General features: G+C 46.7%; 1 protein-coding gene across 4 annotated transcripts in view; it reads right to left on the minus strand.

The window, feature by feature from the left end:
* The window catches only part of eps8l3b (EPS8-like 3b), a 77,403-nt gene that overhangs the window by 56,143 nt on the left and 2,651 nt on the right, over positions 1–18,609 (minus strand). For all 4 annotated transcript variants that reach the window (XM_038820968.1, XM_038820966.1, XM_038820969.1 and 1 more), the window contains exon 2: positions 6,358–6,439. In XM_038820968.1, coding sequence (XP_038676896.1) covers positions 6,358–6,419 — 62 coding nt within the window. In that variant the 5' untranslated portion in view covers positions 6,420–6,439. The remainder of the gene's footprint in view (positions 1–6,357; positions 6,440–18,609) is intronic.

Genomic DNA, 18,609 nt, shown 5'->3' on the forward strand with positions numbered 1-18,609 from the left:
GGCAGCACGGTGGCACAGTGGTTAGCACTGCTGTCTCACGGCGCCGATGTCCCAGGTTCGATCCCGGCTGTGGGTCACTGTCCGTCAGGAGTTTGCACATTCTCCCTGTGTTTGCCTGGGTTTCACCCCCACAACCCAAAGATGTGCAGGGTAGGTGGATTGGCCACGCTTAATTGCCCCTTAATTGGAAAAAATTAATTGGGCACTCTAAATTTTTTATTAAAAAAAGACAAACGGCAGAGTGCCAAATTTCAAATGACCCCAACAATGTACACTGCAAGTGAAATTCGTCCCGATGGGCGCAAGGTGGAGCATTTTGGCGACATGTCTCTCTTTTCAGCAATATTTAAGTTCTCTACTGCCAAGCCAAGGTTTAATGGAGAAATATTGGCCGCGATTCTCCGCAAACACGATGGGTGGGAGAATAGCGGGAGGTCCGTTCCTGCACCTTCCGCTATTCTCCCACCCCCCCAAAATGGCATGTCCGGTTTTCCGACACGCCGCTCGGAGAAACGCGGGCCACCGTTTTTCACGGCGACCGGCGATTCTCCGACCCGGATGGGCCGAGCGGCCTGCCGTTCCCGACCTGTTCACGACGGCGGCAACCACACCTGGTCGCTGCCGTCGTGAACATGGCGCGCCAGGTAAGTGTGGGGCTTGGGGGGGGGGGGGGGGGATCGGGGATCGAGCACCACGACCATGCTCGGGAGGGGACTGGCCCGCGATCGGTGCCCACCGATCGTCGGGCCGGCGTCTCAAGGGGACACACTCTTTCTCCTCTGCCGCCCCGCAAAATCAAGCCGACACGTCTTGCGGGGCGGCTGAGGGGAAAGACGGCAACCGCGCATGCGTGGGTTTGAGCTGTCCAACCCGCGCATGCGCGGCTGACGTCATTAGGCGCCGCCGCGTCATTCTTGGCGCGCCGGGCCTTGAAGCCAGGGACAAGGCCCGGCCACCGAGTTTCCCGGTACGGTTCGCCGATCCCCCCCCCCCCCCCCGGGTAGGGGAGAATAGGGGGCCGGGAGAGGCTTCTGAAGCCGTTGTGAACCTCTCCAGGTTCCATTTTATAGCGTTGTGTTTCTCGGTGCTGCGAGCGCCGGGAAACACTTGGTCAAACGCACTCACTACGGGACTTTGTTCCCATTTAGTCTAATCAAGCCCCATCTTCCCAATCTCCTGTTGAATGCCTCAGCCAAATCTCTACCTTTCCCGTAATTAATTTCCACAAGCAAACTTCCCAGCTGTCCACTATGCTGCCATTTAAATCTGTCCCCATGATCCACTCTTGCACCTGACAACCATTTTCTAAACCACACATTGGCTATATCCAGGATGAACTCTCTGCCGCAAACTAGCTTGTGGTCCAAAATAATTGCAGACACTTGTCCACTTGGCAGTCTTTCCAATGGTCGCACTGTGTTTCCTCTGTGAAATCTTTATTCGAGAGGAAATTAAGATACTTATGAACGCATTATGTAGATCTTTGTCCTGCATCCAAAACCTCAGCCAAAGTCTCGCTGGAGGGCAATCTCGGGACCATGGCACAGGAATGTAGGGACAGGATGAGGCTATTTGGCCCCTCAACCCTGCCCCATGATGGCTGATCTGTGACTTACCTCCACATATGGGACCTTTGTCCCATTTCCTTTAAAATCTTTGGCTGTCAAAAATCTCTCAATACTTAATAATTGATCCAGCATCGTTTGGAGAAGAGAGATCCAAACTTCTGCCTTCATTTTCATGAAGAAATGTTTCCTAATGTCACACCTGAAATGTTCAGCTCCAGTTTTTGACTATGCCCCCTAGTCCTGAACTCTGCAACCAGCGGAAATAATTTCTCGCAAACAATCCTTATCTGTCCCACATCATATCATGAACGGTTGAACGTGCGGTACCACATGTTAATGTTTTGTCAATTACGTTGTTAAGGTTTCATAGAATCATAGAATTTTCAGTGCAGAAGGAGGCCATTCGGCCCATTGTGTCTACACCGGCCCTTACAAAGAGCACCCTACTCAAGCCCACCTATCTACCCTATCCCTGTAACCCAGTAACCTCAAGTTAACCTTTTTTTTTGGACACTAAGGGCAATTTAGCATGGCCAACCCACCTAACCCGCACATCTTTGGACTGTGGGAGGAAACTGGAGCACCCGGAGGAAACCCACGCAGACACGGGGAGAACGTGCAGACTCCGCACAGACCCAAGCCGGGAAACGAACCTGGGACCCTGGAGCTGTGAAGCAATTGTGCTAACCACTATGCTACCCTGCTGCCCATTTGTTAATGTCAATTACAGTATTAAGGTTAAAATAAACAGTTGATGGGTATTAATTTGTCTTTAAGTACATATAAGTAGGGGACAGCTGGTACACTGGACCGTGTGGAAGGAGAACTTGTGAGACACATAGAAACACAGGAAATAGGAGCAGGAGGAGGCCATTCGGCCCTTCGAGCCTGCTCTGTCATCCATTATGATCATGGCTGATCATCTAACACAGTAACCTGTTCCTATTTGCTCCTTTGATCCTTTTAGCCCAAAAGCTACATCTAACTCCTTCTCGAAAGCATACAATGTTTTGGTATCAACTGCTCTCTGTGGTGGAGAATTCCACAGGCTCACCACTCTCTGGGTGAAGAAATTTCTCCTTATCTCTGTCCGAGATGGTTTACCCTGAATCCTCAGACTGTGACCCCTGGTTCTGGACACACCCATCACTGGTAACATCTTCCCTGCATCTACCCTGTCTAGTCCTGTTAGAATTTTATAAGTCTCTATGAGATTCCCCCCTCATTCTTCTGAACTCCAGCGAGAACAATCCTAACCTAGTCAATCTCTCCTCATATCACAGTCCCGCCATCCCTGGAATCAGTCTAGTAAACCTTTGCTGCACTCCCTCGAGAGCAAGAACATCCTTCCTCAGAAAAGGAGACCAAATCTGCACACAATACTCCAGGTGTGGCCTCACCAAGGCCCTGTACAATTGCAGCAACACATCCCTGTTTCTATACTCAACCTCTTGCAATGAAGGCCAACATACCATTAGCCTTCTTTACCGCCTGCTGCACCTGCATGCTTACCTTCAGCGAATGGTGCCCAAGGACACCCAGGTCCCGCTGCACACTCCCTTCTCCCAATTTACAACCATTCAGGTAGTAATCTGCCTTCCTTTTTTGCTTCCAAAATGAATAACCTCACACTTATCCAAATTATAATGCATCTGCCATTGGTTTGCCCACTCGCCCAACCTGTCCAGATCTTGCTGTAGGACCCCTGCATCTTCGTCACAATTCACCCTCCAGGAATCAGTCTGGTAAACCTTCGCTGCACTCCCTCTAGAGCAAGAACATCCTTCCTCAGATAAGAATGCCATAACTGCACACAATATTCCCGGTCTGGCCTCATCAAGGTCATGGGCAGCATGGTAGCATGGTGGTTAGCATAAATGCTTCACAGCTCCAGGGTCCCAGGTTCGATTCCCGGCTGGGTCACTGTCTCCCACACTGTCTGCACGTCCTCCCCGTGTGTGCGTGGGTTTCCTCCGGGTGCTCCGGTTTCCTCCCACAGTCCAAAGATGTGCGGGTTAGGTGGATTGGCCAGGCTAAATTGCCCTTAGTGTCCTAAAAAATAAGGTTAATGGGGGTTGTTGGGTTACTGGTATAGGTACACGTGGGCTTGAGTAGGGTGATCATTGCTCGGCACAACATCGAGGGCCGAAGGGCCTGTTCTGTGCTGTACTGTTCTAATTCTAATTCTATGTCTCACTGCAGCAAGACATCCCTGCTCCTCTCGCTATGAAGGCCAACATACCATTTGCCTCCTTTACTGCCTGCTGCACCTACATGCTTACCTTCAGTGACTGATGTACAAGGACACGCAGGTCAATATACTCTCTCCATAAATGAAAAAAATATATGGAGAATAATTGTGATTAATGTTTATCGTTTCAAATTATTAACTAATTTATCTTTGTAAATCACACTTATCTTGTGCTATAAGTCCTGGCAATGCTGGTGATTTAATTCTTGCGTTCTCTCCTATTTTTCGACACAGGAATGAGCTTGGCTGAGTTAGTGGTATTCCTGACTTGCAAGGAGACGGGTTGTCAGTTAATGCTCAAAGGTTGGATTTGGGCGTGTAATCTCGGTTGACAGGGAAGTGTCAAGGGCCTGCACTTGGATGAGACATCAGAGCCTCATCCACCTGTTCACCTGGTTGCAAACCCAATGTGCACAGTGTGCAGAAGAGCAAGAACCCAGTCTTTCTTCCCACAATCCTCAAAAGCAAAAGAGAACGACTAATCATTCATCTCATTTTTTTGGGATCTTGCTGTGTGCAAATTGGCCACCACAAAGCAGTAGCGATGACTGCATTGTCTGTTGAGACATGTTGTGAGATGGCCCAAGGAGGCAAAAGATCCTTCACGAACACAAATGCTTTCCTTGTATGGTTTCAAATTCATAAGGAATAACAAAAGCACATACCGTATATACTCGCGTATCATGCGACCCCTAAATTTTCGTCCCCAAAACATGATTTTATACTATATCTCATGTATCATGCGAGTCACTTTTTTGGAAATTAATGCCCAAACTAAAACTTCCAAATGGTATCATTGTCTGTGGATTCTGCAGAGTGGATTCTGTTGTGAAAGCTGTTCGCGAATCGAACAGCTTTCCAGCTGGCTTTACTAGCGTCGTTCTGCCACTTGACGTTTCCATTCATACAAACGGCAAGTAAAACACCCGCGAATTCTGTATTGGAAAAAGACGGCCATGTATTGAATAAACTACCCATATGATCAGGAATACTACTCTTCAGAATTTGACCACAGCATTCTGATGGGAAGATGTTCAGCCACTTGACGTTTCCATTCATGTTTTTATGAATGGAAATGTCAAGTGGCTGAACATCTTCCCATCAGAAAAAACAGCAAGTAAAACACCCGCGAGTTTTGTATCTCGCGTATCATGCGACCCCCCAAATTTAGGTTACAATTTAGGTCTTCAAAAGTCGCATGATACGCGAGTATATACGGTAAATATTAAATCAATCCTTACTTGTAAAAACAATAATTGATACTGCTGAAGGAATGTCAGGGCCAAAACTGCATCAATTAGCAATGCCGACAAGTCATGGGGCAGAGCAAAGGGCCCATGGGTTGATTTGTATTCTGGGCGCAGCTAAGGGGATTGTGGAGGATGCAAACGCTGTGATGGTAAGCGAGTGTATTGTTTGAGCTATACTGCTGGTTTCCACAATTTTTATTGACTTACTTCAATCAAATTTCCCCGATTAATCGGCAGGCAGTGAAATATTTTACTGCAATTGACATTTTTAAAGCCCGCCTCACACTTGCCTGTTATCTCTGCTGTAATTCCTGATAGTACTTGTTTTAGTCTCAGCAAGTTCGGCAAGTTTATTTGAGAAACACTGACCTCTGCACAAGAAGTGTTGTTTTCAGTCCAGTTGGGAATAAGATCAAGTTTTTTTTATTGTGGTGAATGAATTTAAACAAGGCTTATCTGTCTGATGTGACCATCAATTCACACGGGACCATTAGTAGAAGTGAACAGTGGTTTTAATAAGCTAGATCTGTGCCTGCCTGCGACTGCTCTGTACTGAGTGCTGCCTACAGGCTGCAGATCTATATACCACCACCGAGGGGCGGAGCCCACAGGGGCATCAACATAATACAATACAATACAGTGGTGAATTGTAGCAGCAATACGTTCACCACACTGTCTGACATGCATCCCTCAAGTGACATGACACTCCTAATGGTTCTTTTGTTTAAACCCTTCCTATCATCGGTGATCTCAATATTGTTATATTTTAACTGCAGTAATGTTTTTTCCAGATAGGTTAATGTTCCTTTAATGCCATCAACAGCATGGGTTCAATCCCCATTATGGCTGTGCTAGATTATAGAGGCCTGTCTCCTTGTCTTGCCACATGCTTCCTGCAGAACGGTGCCCCTCAAGCTGCTTCTCTCCCTCGCTCTCTCTCTGATGGAAAGAGATGCCTCTGGTCCCTCACGGACTATAGTTTATTGCCTAAAATCACCTTCAATAGGTTGTGAATGTGAGCACTGCTCATTAAATGTAAGCTCAGAAGGCAGCACGGTGGCCTAGTGGTTAGCACAACTGCCTCACGGCGCTGAGGTCCCAGGTTCGATCCCGGCTCTGGGTCGCTGTCTGTGCGGAGTTTGCACATTCTCCCCGTATCTGCGTGGGTTTTGCCCCCACAACCCAAAAATGTGCAGAGTAGGTGGATTGGCCAGGCTAAATTGCCCCTTAATTGGAAAAAATAATTGGGTAATCTAAATTTTAAAAAAATGTAAGCTCAGAGACGTACTTGGTCTGGGAGTGGTTTTCATCATAACTTGGAAAGCGTCGATTGTCATAATCTCCATACATCGCTGCCACTGATTAGGATCCTGCAAAGGAAATGAATAAACTTTAATATTTACTGTTGGCAGGAGTTGCAAGAAGGAGTCTGGACAGGAAAAGGGGTCTGGATGCAGCAGGAGAAGACAAGAGAGAGTTAAGGACAAAAACAAATCATCTATATATCAGACTGTGACCAATTGCAAGTGATAGTTGGTATTGCAGTAAATATTGGAGGTAAATATGGTTTTTGGGGACTGGGCAAAGACATCATTTAACACTCCTGCTCTGTACCTATTAAAGACCTTCGTCAGAAAACGTGGAGTCATTACAGCACAAAGGAGTCAGTTTGGATTGGATTGGATTGGTTTATTGTCACGTGTACCAAGGTACAGTAAAAAATATTTTTCTGTGAGCAGCTCAACAGATCATTAAGTACCTGAAAAGAAAAGAAAAAAGAAAAAGAAAATACATAATAGGGCAACACAAGGTCCACAGTGTAACTACATAGACACCAGCATCGGGTGAAGCATACAGGGGTATAGTATTACTCAGGTCAGTCCATAAGAGGGTTGTTTAGGAGTCTGGCAACAGCGGGGAAGAAGCTGTTTTTGAGTCTGTTCGAGCATGTTCTCGGATTTGTGCATCTCCTGCCCAATGGAAGAAGTTGGACAAGTGAGTAAGCTGAATGGGAGGGGTCTTTAATTATGCTGCCCTCTTTCCCAAGTGTGAGGTGTAGATGGAGTCAATGGATAGGAGGCAGGTTTGTGTGATGGACTGGGATGTGGTCACGACTCTCTGAAGTTTCTTGCAGTCTTGGGCCGAGCAGTTGCCATACCAGGCTGTGATGCAGCCAGATAGGATGCTTTCTATGGTGCATCTGTAAAAGTTGGTAAGAGTTAATGTGGACATGACTCATTGAGCACATGTTGGCTATTTGTACAACAATCCAGTCAGTCCCATTACCCACCAACTATCCCTGTAGCCCTGCAGGTTTATTATCTTCAAGTGTCCATCCAATTTAAACCCAGCACAACGTAAAAATGTACACATTGCAAGTCACTGAAGGCCTAGTAAAGTAAAAACAGGCCAGATGGCAAATATACATCATTGGCCATACACATCATTGGCCATACACATCATTGGCCATACACATCATTGGCCATACACAAGTAGAAGGAGGCCACTCAGCCCAGAGTGCCCATACTGGATCTCCGAAAGAGCTATCCAATTGGTCCTCTGCCCCTGTCCTTTTTCCACAGCTTCGCAAATCTTTCCTTTACACTTCGTCATTTAGTCCTGGTATCCAACTCTCTTCCCTACCTGCCACCCCCTTCCCTACCCCATCTCCAACAATACCCTCACCCCTCCCTCTGGCCCCTTCCTCAATCTATTCCAAACAGAACCAGTTTTGTCATTCATTTGCTCAAAGTTGCCATAAGTGGGAATGCATTGGTCCCGCTGATAGTGCGGTTTAAACTGCTGTTTAATTGCTGCTGCCATCCAGGGGCAAAATAAGTGAATGATAGGCTCTAAATTTGAATTAAGTGGTAGTCTGATTTGGGATTAAATTGGTAGTTGTGCTGGGGTAATATTTGACGGCTGGTCAGAATCAGGATCTGATAGTCACACCCTGCACACTATGATACATTCATTGTAGGCTGTCCTCCCTGTGTTATTTTGGCCTCTGGTGTTAGTCATATTCAGAGGAGTGGGATGTGCTGGGCATTCCAGGAAACATACTCTGCCTTGGGGGCAACCTCGGCTCAGTGGTATCACTCTCACCGTAGAGTTTGAAGGTTTTTGGTTTCGAGTCCAGTAATAAATGGCACTTTTCAGAATATTATAGAATTCTTATGGAGGCAAGGAGGAGTTTGCACTTCCTCATTTAAACTCAATTAATAAATCTGGAATTGAAAAGCGAGTCTCAGTAATAGTTACCATGAAAACCATTGTTGATTGGTTCTTAAAAACTCATCTGGTTCACTAATTCCCCTTTAGGGAAGCCCTGTGTTCAGACTGAGGATACCCTCCATCGTGTTGTGTGGCACTACATAGATGGGACAGATTTGGAACTGATCCAGCAGTTCAAAACTGAGCCGACATGAGGTGCTGTGGGCCATCACCAGCAGCAGAATTACATTCAACCACAATTTGTAACCTCACGCAAGACCTGGCATATCCCCCACTCTACCATTGACACCAACCCTGGTTCAATGAAGAGTGCAGGAGGGCATGCCAGGAGCAGCATCAGGCATACCTAAAAATGAAGCTACAACACAGGATGACTTGCATGGCAAAGATCAGAAGCAGCAAGCAATAGTCAGAGCTAAGCGATTCCACAACCAACAGGCCAGATCTAAACTCCGCATTCCAGAAGTGAATGGTGGCAGAGGTAGCATGGTGGTTAGCATCAATGCTTCACAGCTCCAGGGTCCCAGGTTCGATTCCCGGCTGGGTCACTGTCTGTGCAGAGTCTGCACGTCCTCCCTGTGTGTGCGTGGGTTTCCTCCGGGTGCTCCGGTTTCCTCCCACAGTCCAAAGATGTGCGGGTTAGGTGGATTGGCCATGCTAAATTGCCCGTAGTGTAAGGTTAATGGGGGGATTGTTGGGTTATGGGTATACTGGTTACGTGGGTTTAAAGTAGGGTGATCATTGCTCGGCACAACATCGAGGGCCGAAGGGCCTGTTCTGTGCTGTACTGTTCTATGTTCTATGTTAAGACACCTAAATGGAGAAGAGAGCTCCATAAATATCCATCCTCAATGATGGGGACGAACCCAATACATCAGCCAATTACTGGCCTCTACTGGCAGGAGGACGTAATTGCAGCATATCAAATTTACATCGGCAGAGATTAAAAATGAATTCTACATCCATACAGTGCTTTTCACCAACCTCAGTCCATCCAAAATTGCTTTACAGTTGTTGAAGTACTTTGGAAGTATGGTCACCGATATAATGGAGCGAATGCGTCAGAAAACTTGCACAAAGCGAGGTCCGAGGGCAATGTGACAATGACCAGAGCATCTGTTTCAGTTATGTTGCTGGAGGGACAAATATTGAACCAGGACACCAGAGGTAGTTCCTCTACTCTTTTACAAAATGATGCCACTGGATCGTTTACATCTACCCAAGAGGGAAAATTGAGCCCTGGTTAATGGCTGAATGAAAAGGTGGAATGTGGATTGGTAAAGTGTGTAGCTGCGATGAACATTGATGGGACGCGAGCAGGCACAAGATTTAAAGCATATTGCAGGGTTTGTGAAAGTTTCGTCACCAGCTTGTTTTCTGATTGGCTTATTGATGATATGAGGAATGAGAGACTTCAGCTATGTCGAGGGACTAGATGAGCTTGGACTGACCTTAGGGAAGAAATGGTTGAGCAGAGATTTCATAGAGGTGTTCACAATTATGAAGAATTCTGATAGAATAAACAACGAGGAAAGGTTCCCACTTGCAGAGGGCAGATAATTAACCAGGGGACACAGATTTAGGACAAAAGAATTAGAGAGGAGACAAGGAGAATTGGCTTGGTTTTACGTAGTGAGTTGTGATCTGCAATGCACAGCCTGAAGGAGCAGTGGAAACAAATTCAGTATTAACTTCGAAACGGGAATTGGATAGATACATGAAGAGGAAATGAAAAGGAATAAGCAAGGTAGTGGGACAACAAACACCACCAACTTCTGAATTGCAACTAGGGATGGGCAATAAACGCTGGCCTAACCAGCGACACCCACATCCCGTAAATGAATTTTAAAAAACCAAGATGCCTCAAAATTCTCTGCCACTAACCTCCTTCACTGTAGTCTTGCCACCTTGCACACGGGATAATGCACCCTGTGCCAACATTGAAGATAATAACTCGAAGGGGAGGAGTGTACAATTTTCTGCTGTGCCTGACGTCCCACTGGTAATTTAGGTTCACTCCCATAATTGAGTCCCCACCCAGATCGAGTGCGATGCAATCTCATCAGCGCAATATTTCCTTGTAAAGGCCAAAGAGCAAACATTATTGCTGTCATGCGTTCGCTGTCCAAGTTATTGCATAATGGAAAAGCAATTACTTCATCAGCTTCCTTTGCTAAGCCTGTCATCTACTTAATAGGTTTGCTTCCGACACCCAAGCCATGATTTCAACCCACTCTGCCAGGTGGGATCTGTACGTGTGAGGGGTTACAAGGCGGGAAGGCGTTTTCAGCTGTTTCCTTGACCTAGGAACTCCTGACTGTTGGGGAGTATCAAGCCTGCGCAGCCTCATTAATTTTTTTAAATACCAAGGCGTCCAATGACATAATTCAAATCCTAATGCTAATTTAACACTGAGGCACACTGCCCTAGTAATGGAGCAAAAGATGGACCAAGACTAGAAGAAGTCCAAGTAAATTCTTTGAGAACAAATCTCTTTAACCTACCCTTCTGGAGCAATAGAAACAGTTCCGTACTCCTCCTGGCCCCACTAGGAATTCCTCCCCCCCCCCCCTCCCCCCCTCCCCCCTCAAGTGACTTAGTCCCTTTATAATTTCTCATCACAACCCAAACTTATACCATCATTAATTAACAGAGCCGTGCCCATTGTTCTTAACTTCTTGTACTTCCTAAATGTCACATAGCCTTCATATACCATGGGCTGGATTCTCCACCGTTGGGATTCTCCGTTTTGCCGGCAGCCCGGGGGTTTCCCGACGGCGCGGGGTTGTCCCACAACGGGAATCCCCATTGATCGACTGGCGAAACGGAGCATCCTGAAGGTGTGCTGAACCAGAAATCTGGCGCAAGGGGTGGGGGAAACCCGCCCCACATATTCCCAAATGTGATCCCTTGACTCCACTATTTAGTTTACACTCTCTGTACTTCCCTAGGTATGGGGCCTGCCAGAACATCAGTCCCAGCATGGCTCAGGTGTAGACCATCCCAAAGGTACAGATCCCACTTCCCCCAATACCCGTGGACCCATCAACGGGAAAATATTTCTCCCACACCAGTCTTTGAGCTACACAAAACCTCCTTCTGTGATTTACTATTTTATGATTCTATATAAGGAATATCATGAATGTTATGAACAATTATCACTCAAATCATGCGAGAGAGGCTGACCACATTCCCCTTCCTACTCTAAAAACCAATCACTGTTTTCAGGCTAAATGTACTAGTTGGATTTAATTAAAAAGCTCATAATTACAGAGAGGTTATCGTTTGGTTCAAATGCTTTAATACTAATTAGTCCACCAGGGGATAAATATTCTCTTGGAATTTGTTTTGTATGGATTCCACTAAGATACCAGACAGGTGGATGAAACCAACTTTCATAGATGACTCACAGTAATGGCTGTGTGAGCAATGTAATACTTGGGTCTACTTAAGTGTTCAATGTCACAAGTGAGTTGAAGTAAAGTTGAACAGCTGGGACAGTCCCTGTGTATTGAATGGCGACTTTTCCAGAGCTTTGGTCAACTATCTTCTTTCCACCCCAAGCATATCCCTTGCTGGGTCAGCATTATAGATATTCTCCCTGAAATTGTGTAAGATATCTTCCATTTTCACACTTTACACTCTCCGCCCTTTTCCCTTTGGGAAGCGAGAGAAATGCTACAGGAATTTCAGGACCGACAAATTTGTTTACTACTCCCCACCAATTAGATTACTTGCATACATTAGCATTTCAGTGAGAGATCAACTGGCCATCAAAGAAAGTTCAATATAGACCCAGCTTCAGCACCCTCTAAGACAGTGGTGGGCAACCTGGGGCCTGGGAGCCAAATGCGGCCCATCAGTGTTCTGAGTGCGACCCACAAAACATTCGAGGTTGCCTTCACTGCTCTAAGATTTCTGCACTCCTTCTGAGACTCCCTCTCTCTTCCTCTGCGACTCCCTCCCTCTTCCTCTGGGATTCCATCCCACTGCCTGTAGGACTCCGTCCTTCAGCCTCTAGGGCTCCTCCCTCTTCCTCTGGGACTCTATCCCACTGCCTCTGGGACTCCCTCCCTCTATATCTGCAACTCCCTCCCTCTACCTCTGGGACTCCCTCCCTCTATATCTGCAACTCCCTCCCTCTACCTCTGGGACTCCCTCCCTCTATATCTGCAACTCCCTCCCTCTACCTCTGGGACTCCCTCCCTCTATATCTGCAACTCCCTCCCTCTACCTATGGGATTCCCTCTCTCTACCTTTGGGACTCCCTCCCTCTGTCTCTGGGATCCACTCCCCCTACCTCTGCGCCTCTCTTATCCATGTTGTTCCTTAAATGCAGGTGCTTTAACCCAGTAGTTAGTCGCTGGTCCTAATATCTCGTTATGTGGCCTTTGTGAAATTGTGCTTGGCAATGCTCATGTGGAGTGCCTTGGGACATTATGCCACATTGTAGGCACTATATAAATGCAGGTTTTCTGTTCTTGTTGGGATTGCTGTACTGATTGAGGAGACAAGCCAAGTCTCATTGGAAGCGCGGATGGGCCTGCACAATATCACAACCTGGCATATAAAGAGGTAAAAGGGGCTTGGTTGTCTGCTGGATCATCAACATCAGAGGAAGAGTAGGGATGGGAAGTTCTGAGGCAGGTGTGGTGCGGGTGAAGTGGTGGGAAGGGAGGTAAACAAGACTCCCGCCTGCTGTCAACTTACACCCTTGACTTCAGCCATGTTTCTGGCACTGGGATTGTTTGGCTAATGTTTGTGGACTCAAGCACTCTCTTTTAATCACATCCCACAGGCAAGTGAATCAGGCAGAGTACCCAGGTCTGCGTGTCCTTAAACATTAAGGTTTCTAAACTTTTTAACCCAGTCTAAGGTCACTAAAAAAATCGCTGACTTGACACGGATGGAACATGTAGTGTTCATCACAGCTATTCCAAAATAAATATGTTTCCGATATTCACTGAAGTGAGCTCTGTGTATTTAGCCACAAGCTTCTCATACTGAGTTTCAAACTTTAACAGGCAACCTGCCCAGTTTCCATAACTCCACATGGTTAATGATTGATTTTAATTATAAAGTTACATTTTCAGCTAGCTGAGGCGGAATATCAATGCAGTTCTAAAGCAGCTCGGACTGGGGCCCTTTGTGTTTACATTGGATTCTCTTTAGCTTGAAGGATGTCTTGTACTGAAATATTCCTCCCACTGATGAGAAAGTGTTGCCCAATACCTAGGAGCAGCTCAGACCGTCTTTCCTATACTCTTTATACAGGAACAATTTTGAATAAAGCACTAACTAAACTACCACGAACCTCCACATGTCAAGAGTCATGTATACAGGTCACAATAAGCTGAATACTAATCAAAATATATACCCAATATCTAATATATGATGACTTGAATAAACCCCCAAGTGTCGGGTCTACTTAGATCGGAATGGTATGGTTCTGAAGAAGAATTTTCTCTTTTCTCAGGATTCAATGGTTAATATGTGACCACTCAGTGGGAGGCTGGAGCTGTAATAGTTCTTGTTGCTATATGTTTTTCCAGGTATACGTCATTAAGTTTCTATTGCACTGATAACACAAAGCACACCCAGTTCATGATGTTCAGTGAGATAAGACGATTCACACCTTTTATTTATTCCAGCATCACCATACTACAGTTTTTTGCCCAGACATAAATATTCTATCTGCTACCACCGCCACACAACAACCACCCCCACTCCTTCACCAGTCCCCACCCCTTCTCCCCACTCACCAAAATTAACTGTGCTCATAACACCAACATTTTCCACCCTGCACCATTTATATGCCTTGGGGGGGACTCCCCTGCCTGAGCCGTGTATTGAAAGGGGTTGCAGGGAGCTGGCACATAGAGAAAGGTGCAAGTTCTTCCCTATTTACTTTACTTTCGTTACACAATTGTGCACATCTACCTTTTACATCATTGCATTACACTGTAATAAGAAGACAGTGCGAGTCACTGGCATGAGTTCGTCCTGATATCCCACATTGTCTAAATGCCAGGCAAACTGTCCCCTCGCACATTTAGAATGGGTACGTGGGCCAGGAATTGGAGACCTGTCCCCCAGCAAGATGTAGAGAAGACTGGGAAACAACACTGTGCAGGAAAACAATTCCATGAATTAATAATAATTTATAAGAAAGTCAATCAGTTGGACATGTTGTCATGTGAGAGTACCATTAAGAAATGGGTGTTTATAAATAGGTATGCATATAAATATCTGCAGTGAGAGTACTTTTAAGAAATGGGTGTTTATTACTGCAGTGATGTCAGAGAGTGGGTGGAGCTGGGTTGTCCGTCAGCTTTTTACTTTTGTTTTAGGCTGCTTGCTGCAGGTTGTGTTTTAGTTTCGTTTTCAGAGCTGCAGTCACAGCCAGAAGGTGTATTAGAGGCCCTCTCTGTAATCTAAAGACTGTCAATCGACCCTGGTAATTTAAAACTAATAACAGTAGTGACTTTAACCTGATGTGCTTCTGGTAAAAGGTGTTTTAAGTCTTATGGATGTTAAAAGGAAAGCTTAAAGGATTACTTAGTGTTGTATTCTTTGGGGGTTGTATTTGAATTGATGGTTGCTAAGATCTTCACTGTATGTTTTAAAAAGGTTAACTTGAGTTCATAGAATAAACATTGTTTTGCTTTAAAAATACTTTTCCATTTCTGCTCTACCACACCTGTAGAGTGGGCCGTGTGCTCCTCATACCACAATCTAATAAAAGTTGTGAGTCCGGTGAACTCCATAATACATTTTGGGGTTCTCTAAATCATGGCCCATAACAATGTGCATCCTTTTTAGGGTCAGTGAAATAGATTAAGGGGAAGGCTTGACAAATCCACTTGGAGTTCACTAGATCCAGGCTTACTCCCTCACATGTCTCTGCCCTATTGTTCATGCATTCATTGCAGATCTCGGTCAGACTCTACGGAAATGGAGGAACAGTTCAGGGGCTGTTGGGTTTTACCTTGTTGAAGTTTGTGTGCGCAATTCTAAGTGTGGTGTCTGGTGGGAAATGTGGTCCGATTCCAGCTGGGTGGGTCGCCGCGATCGTTATTGCAATCCACTCACACTTACAAACTTTTTTGGAGGGGAGCAAGTTTTGCACTGGCACTGGGAGGGGCAGGGCCGAAACACACCAGCAAGCCGGGTTTACAGAGATCAGGCCACCACAATCTCAAAGTGTCAATAAAGCATCTCCCCTCCACCACCATTGCTGGCATCGAGGTTTCAGGAACCCTCCCCCATCACAATCCTCAACCCCCTATCCCCCCACCTCCCCAAGGTTCACTGGCAATGGGGTCCTCCCAATGGATCACCATTTAGGAAGCCCCCCGAACGCTGGTACCTCTCTCCACCCCCCCCCCCCCCCCCCCCCGGCCAGGTGAACGGCTCCCCGAGATGGGGTTGCCAAATGCCCCCCCTTCCCGTTCCCATTTCAGGCCCTGCCCCTCTCAGGACTCAGCTTTGGCAATGCCAATCTGGCACTGCCCCAGCACCCTGACAGTGACAGGTTGGCACTGCCCAGGTGCCAGGGCACAAATGTACCAGAGTGCCAGAGTTCCAGGGGCATGTCCCCGACTAGCCGTGGGCATGCAGTGCCCTCAGGGCACCCTGGCATGGTAATCATGTCTGGTCTCCTGGTGCTCAGCTGCAGTGGGTCAGGAGCATCTCGCACTGTTGAGCACTCGGCACAGATCCCATTTCAGGCCTCTCCCACTATTCTCCCAACGGAGCGGGATTTGTGCCGGGTGCAACCCAGCCAGAGAATCACCCTCTGCATAGTTATTGGAAACACCAGAAAATCTGCCTGTGAAAAACCAAGGGTAAACAGAACTTTGGCCTTACCACGTGACAAAGTGAATCACTTCTCATTGCAACCAGGTTATTGGATAGGTGACCTTTGTATCTAATAGGTTACCTGGAAACAATCATTTGTCAGCTCTAACACGCCTCAGTGAAAAGTTATTTTCTTTCAGAAATTGTGGTGTTGCTCTGCAGAGGGGCCAACATTTCAAATATAAAAATTCTGAGATTTCTACATCATCACTGACGTTATCTCTAAAAGGCAACCATCAGGGAACAGTTTCTTCTGGATGTATTCGGCCTCATGACAGAGACTGAGCCACAACCCCTGAGAATGAAACCTTTATGGTCACCAATAGCGCAGGTGGGGGGGGGACATAAAGATCGACTTGCATTGGGCGGCACGGTGGCAGAGTGGTTAGCACTGCTGCCTCACAGCGCCAGGGACCCGGGTTCAATTCTGGCCATGGGTGACTGTGTGGAGTTTGTTTGCGCTTTCTCCCCGTGTCTGCGTGGGTTTCCTCCGGGCGCCCCGGTTTCCTCCCACAGTCCAAAGATGTACAGGTTTGGTGGATTGGCCATGATAAATTGCCCTTAATGACCAAAGAAGTTAGGAGGAGTTATTGGGTTACAGGGATGGGGTGGAAGTGAGGGCTTGAGTGGGTCGGTGCAGACTCAATGGGCCGAATGGCCTCCTTCTGCACTGTATGTTCTATGCACTATGTAGAAGATGCCACTTTCCACAGTGCTGTGCTCCCTCAGTATTGCAATGGGAGTGTCAACCTAAATTATCTGTTCAAACCTCTGGAGTGAGACTTGAACAATTCAGGCTCAGAGGTTAGAGTTCAACCAACGAAACATTACTGGCACTCTAAAGTGACAACTCCTTCGACAGCCACACTTCTATGTGTCTTCCTCACCCTCCACCCTTCCAATGAGGGAGGTGCAATTTCGAGCTAAAATTGGTGGCAAGCTTTCAAATCGCAAAATCCTGAAACATTTGTGGGGGAACCTGAGTTCAATTAAAAAGCCATGGAGTGGCTGTGTTCAATGGAACTGGCTGCGGTCTCTGACTAAATCACCTCAGACTTGTCTGCAACCTTCAGAAGGCTGGTCGAGCGCATCCAAGATCATACATAGATACAATTTACAGTGCAGAAGGAGGCCATTCGGCCCATTGAGTCTGCACCGGCCCTTGGAAAGAGCATCCCACCTATGTCCACACCTCCACCCTATCTCTGTAACCCAGTAACCCCACCTAACCTAAGGGCAATTTAGCATGGCCGATCCACCTAAGCTACACATCTTTGGATTGTGGGAGGAAACCGAAGCACCCGGAGGAAACCCACGCAGGCACGGGGAGAACGTGCAAACTCTGCACAGACAGTGACCCAAGCTGGGAATCAAACCTGGGACCCTGGATCGGTGAAGCAACAGTGCTACCCACTATGCTGCCGTGCCCCCAATACTGCCACACTTGATGGAAGTCACATTGTGTCAGGGTGGTCACTTCATTCCTGCATTCCTCATTAACCTATCTTGCTTTCTCTTGGCTCTTTTCAGCATGTCAGAAATGACTCCAAAAAATTATTGATAGAATCTTGGAATCAAGAATCTTGAATGTTGTCAGTGCCTGGCACATCTGCATTGATAACCTTTGCATCTGTAGGTACAGCTACCCCATAAGGTGCAATAATCCAAGTCTGTCAGCAGCAGAAAAGGAGCAGGAGTGAAATTTATCATTAAAAAAGAGGCGCGTGCGTAGACGAAGCAATATTTAGCAACTAATTTGCACACAGCAAGCTTTAACATCCAGCAATATGAAGATTATCAGCTAATCTGTGTGAGTGGGGCAGCACAGTGGCACAGTGGGTTAGCCCTGTGGCCTCACGGCGCCGAGCTCCCAGGTTCTATCCCAGCTCTGGGCCACTGTCCGTGTGGAGTTTGCACATTCTCCCCGTGTCTGCGTGGGTTTCGCCCCCACAACCCAAAGATGTGCAGGGTAGGTGGATTGGCCACGCTAAATTGCCCCTTAATGGAAAAAAATGAATTGGGTACACTAAATTTATGGGCGGCACGGTGGCGCTGTGGGTTAGCCCTGCTGCATCACGGCGCCGAGGACCCAGGTCCGATCCCGGCTCTGGGTCACTGTCCGTGTGGTGTTTGCTCAGTTCTCCCTATGTTTGCGTGGGTTTCGCCCCCCCCCCCCACAACCTAAAACGATGTGCAGGGTAGGTGGGTTGGCCACGCTAAATTGCCCCTTAATTGGAAAAAATAAATAAATAATTGGGCACTCTAAATTCAGAAACAAAAAAAAAAATCATCTGTGTGAGTGATATTGCTTGCGGGATCAATATTGGTCGGAACTCCCTGCTCTGAATAGTGTCATTTAGGACGACCTAAAAAGTCTCTGTTAGTCCTCAGTAACATAATTTATTCCGTTCAGGTGGAACGAGAATAAGAGAAGAGATAAAATGAA

Source organism: Scyliorhinus canicula, chromosome 15 (assembly GCF_902713615.1).
Source record: "Scyliorhinus canicula chromosome 15, sScyCan1.1, whole genome shotgun sequence".
NCBI classification, from domain to species: Eukaryota; Metazoa; Chordata; class Chondrichthyes; order Carcharhiniformes; family Scyliorhinidae; genus Scyliorhinus; species Scyliorhinus canicula.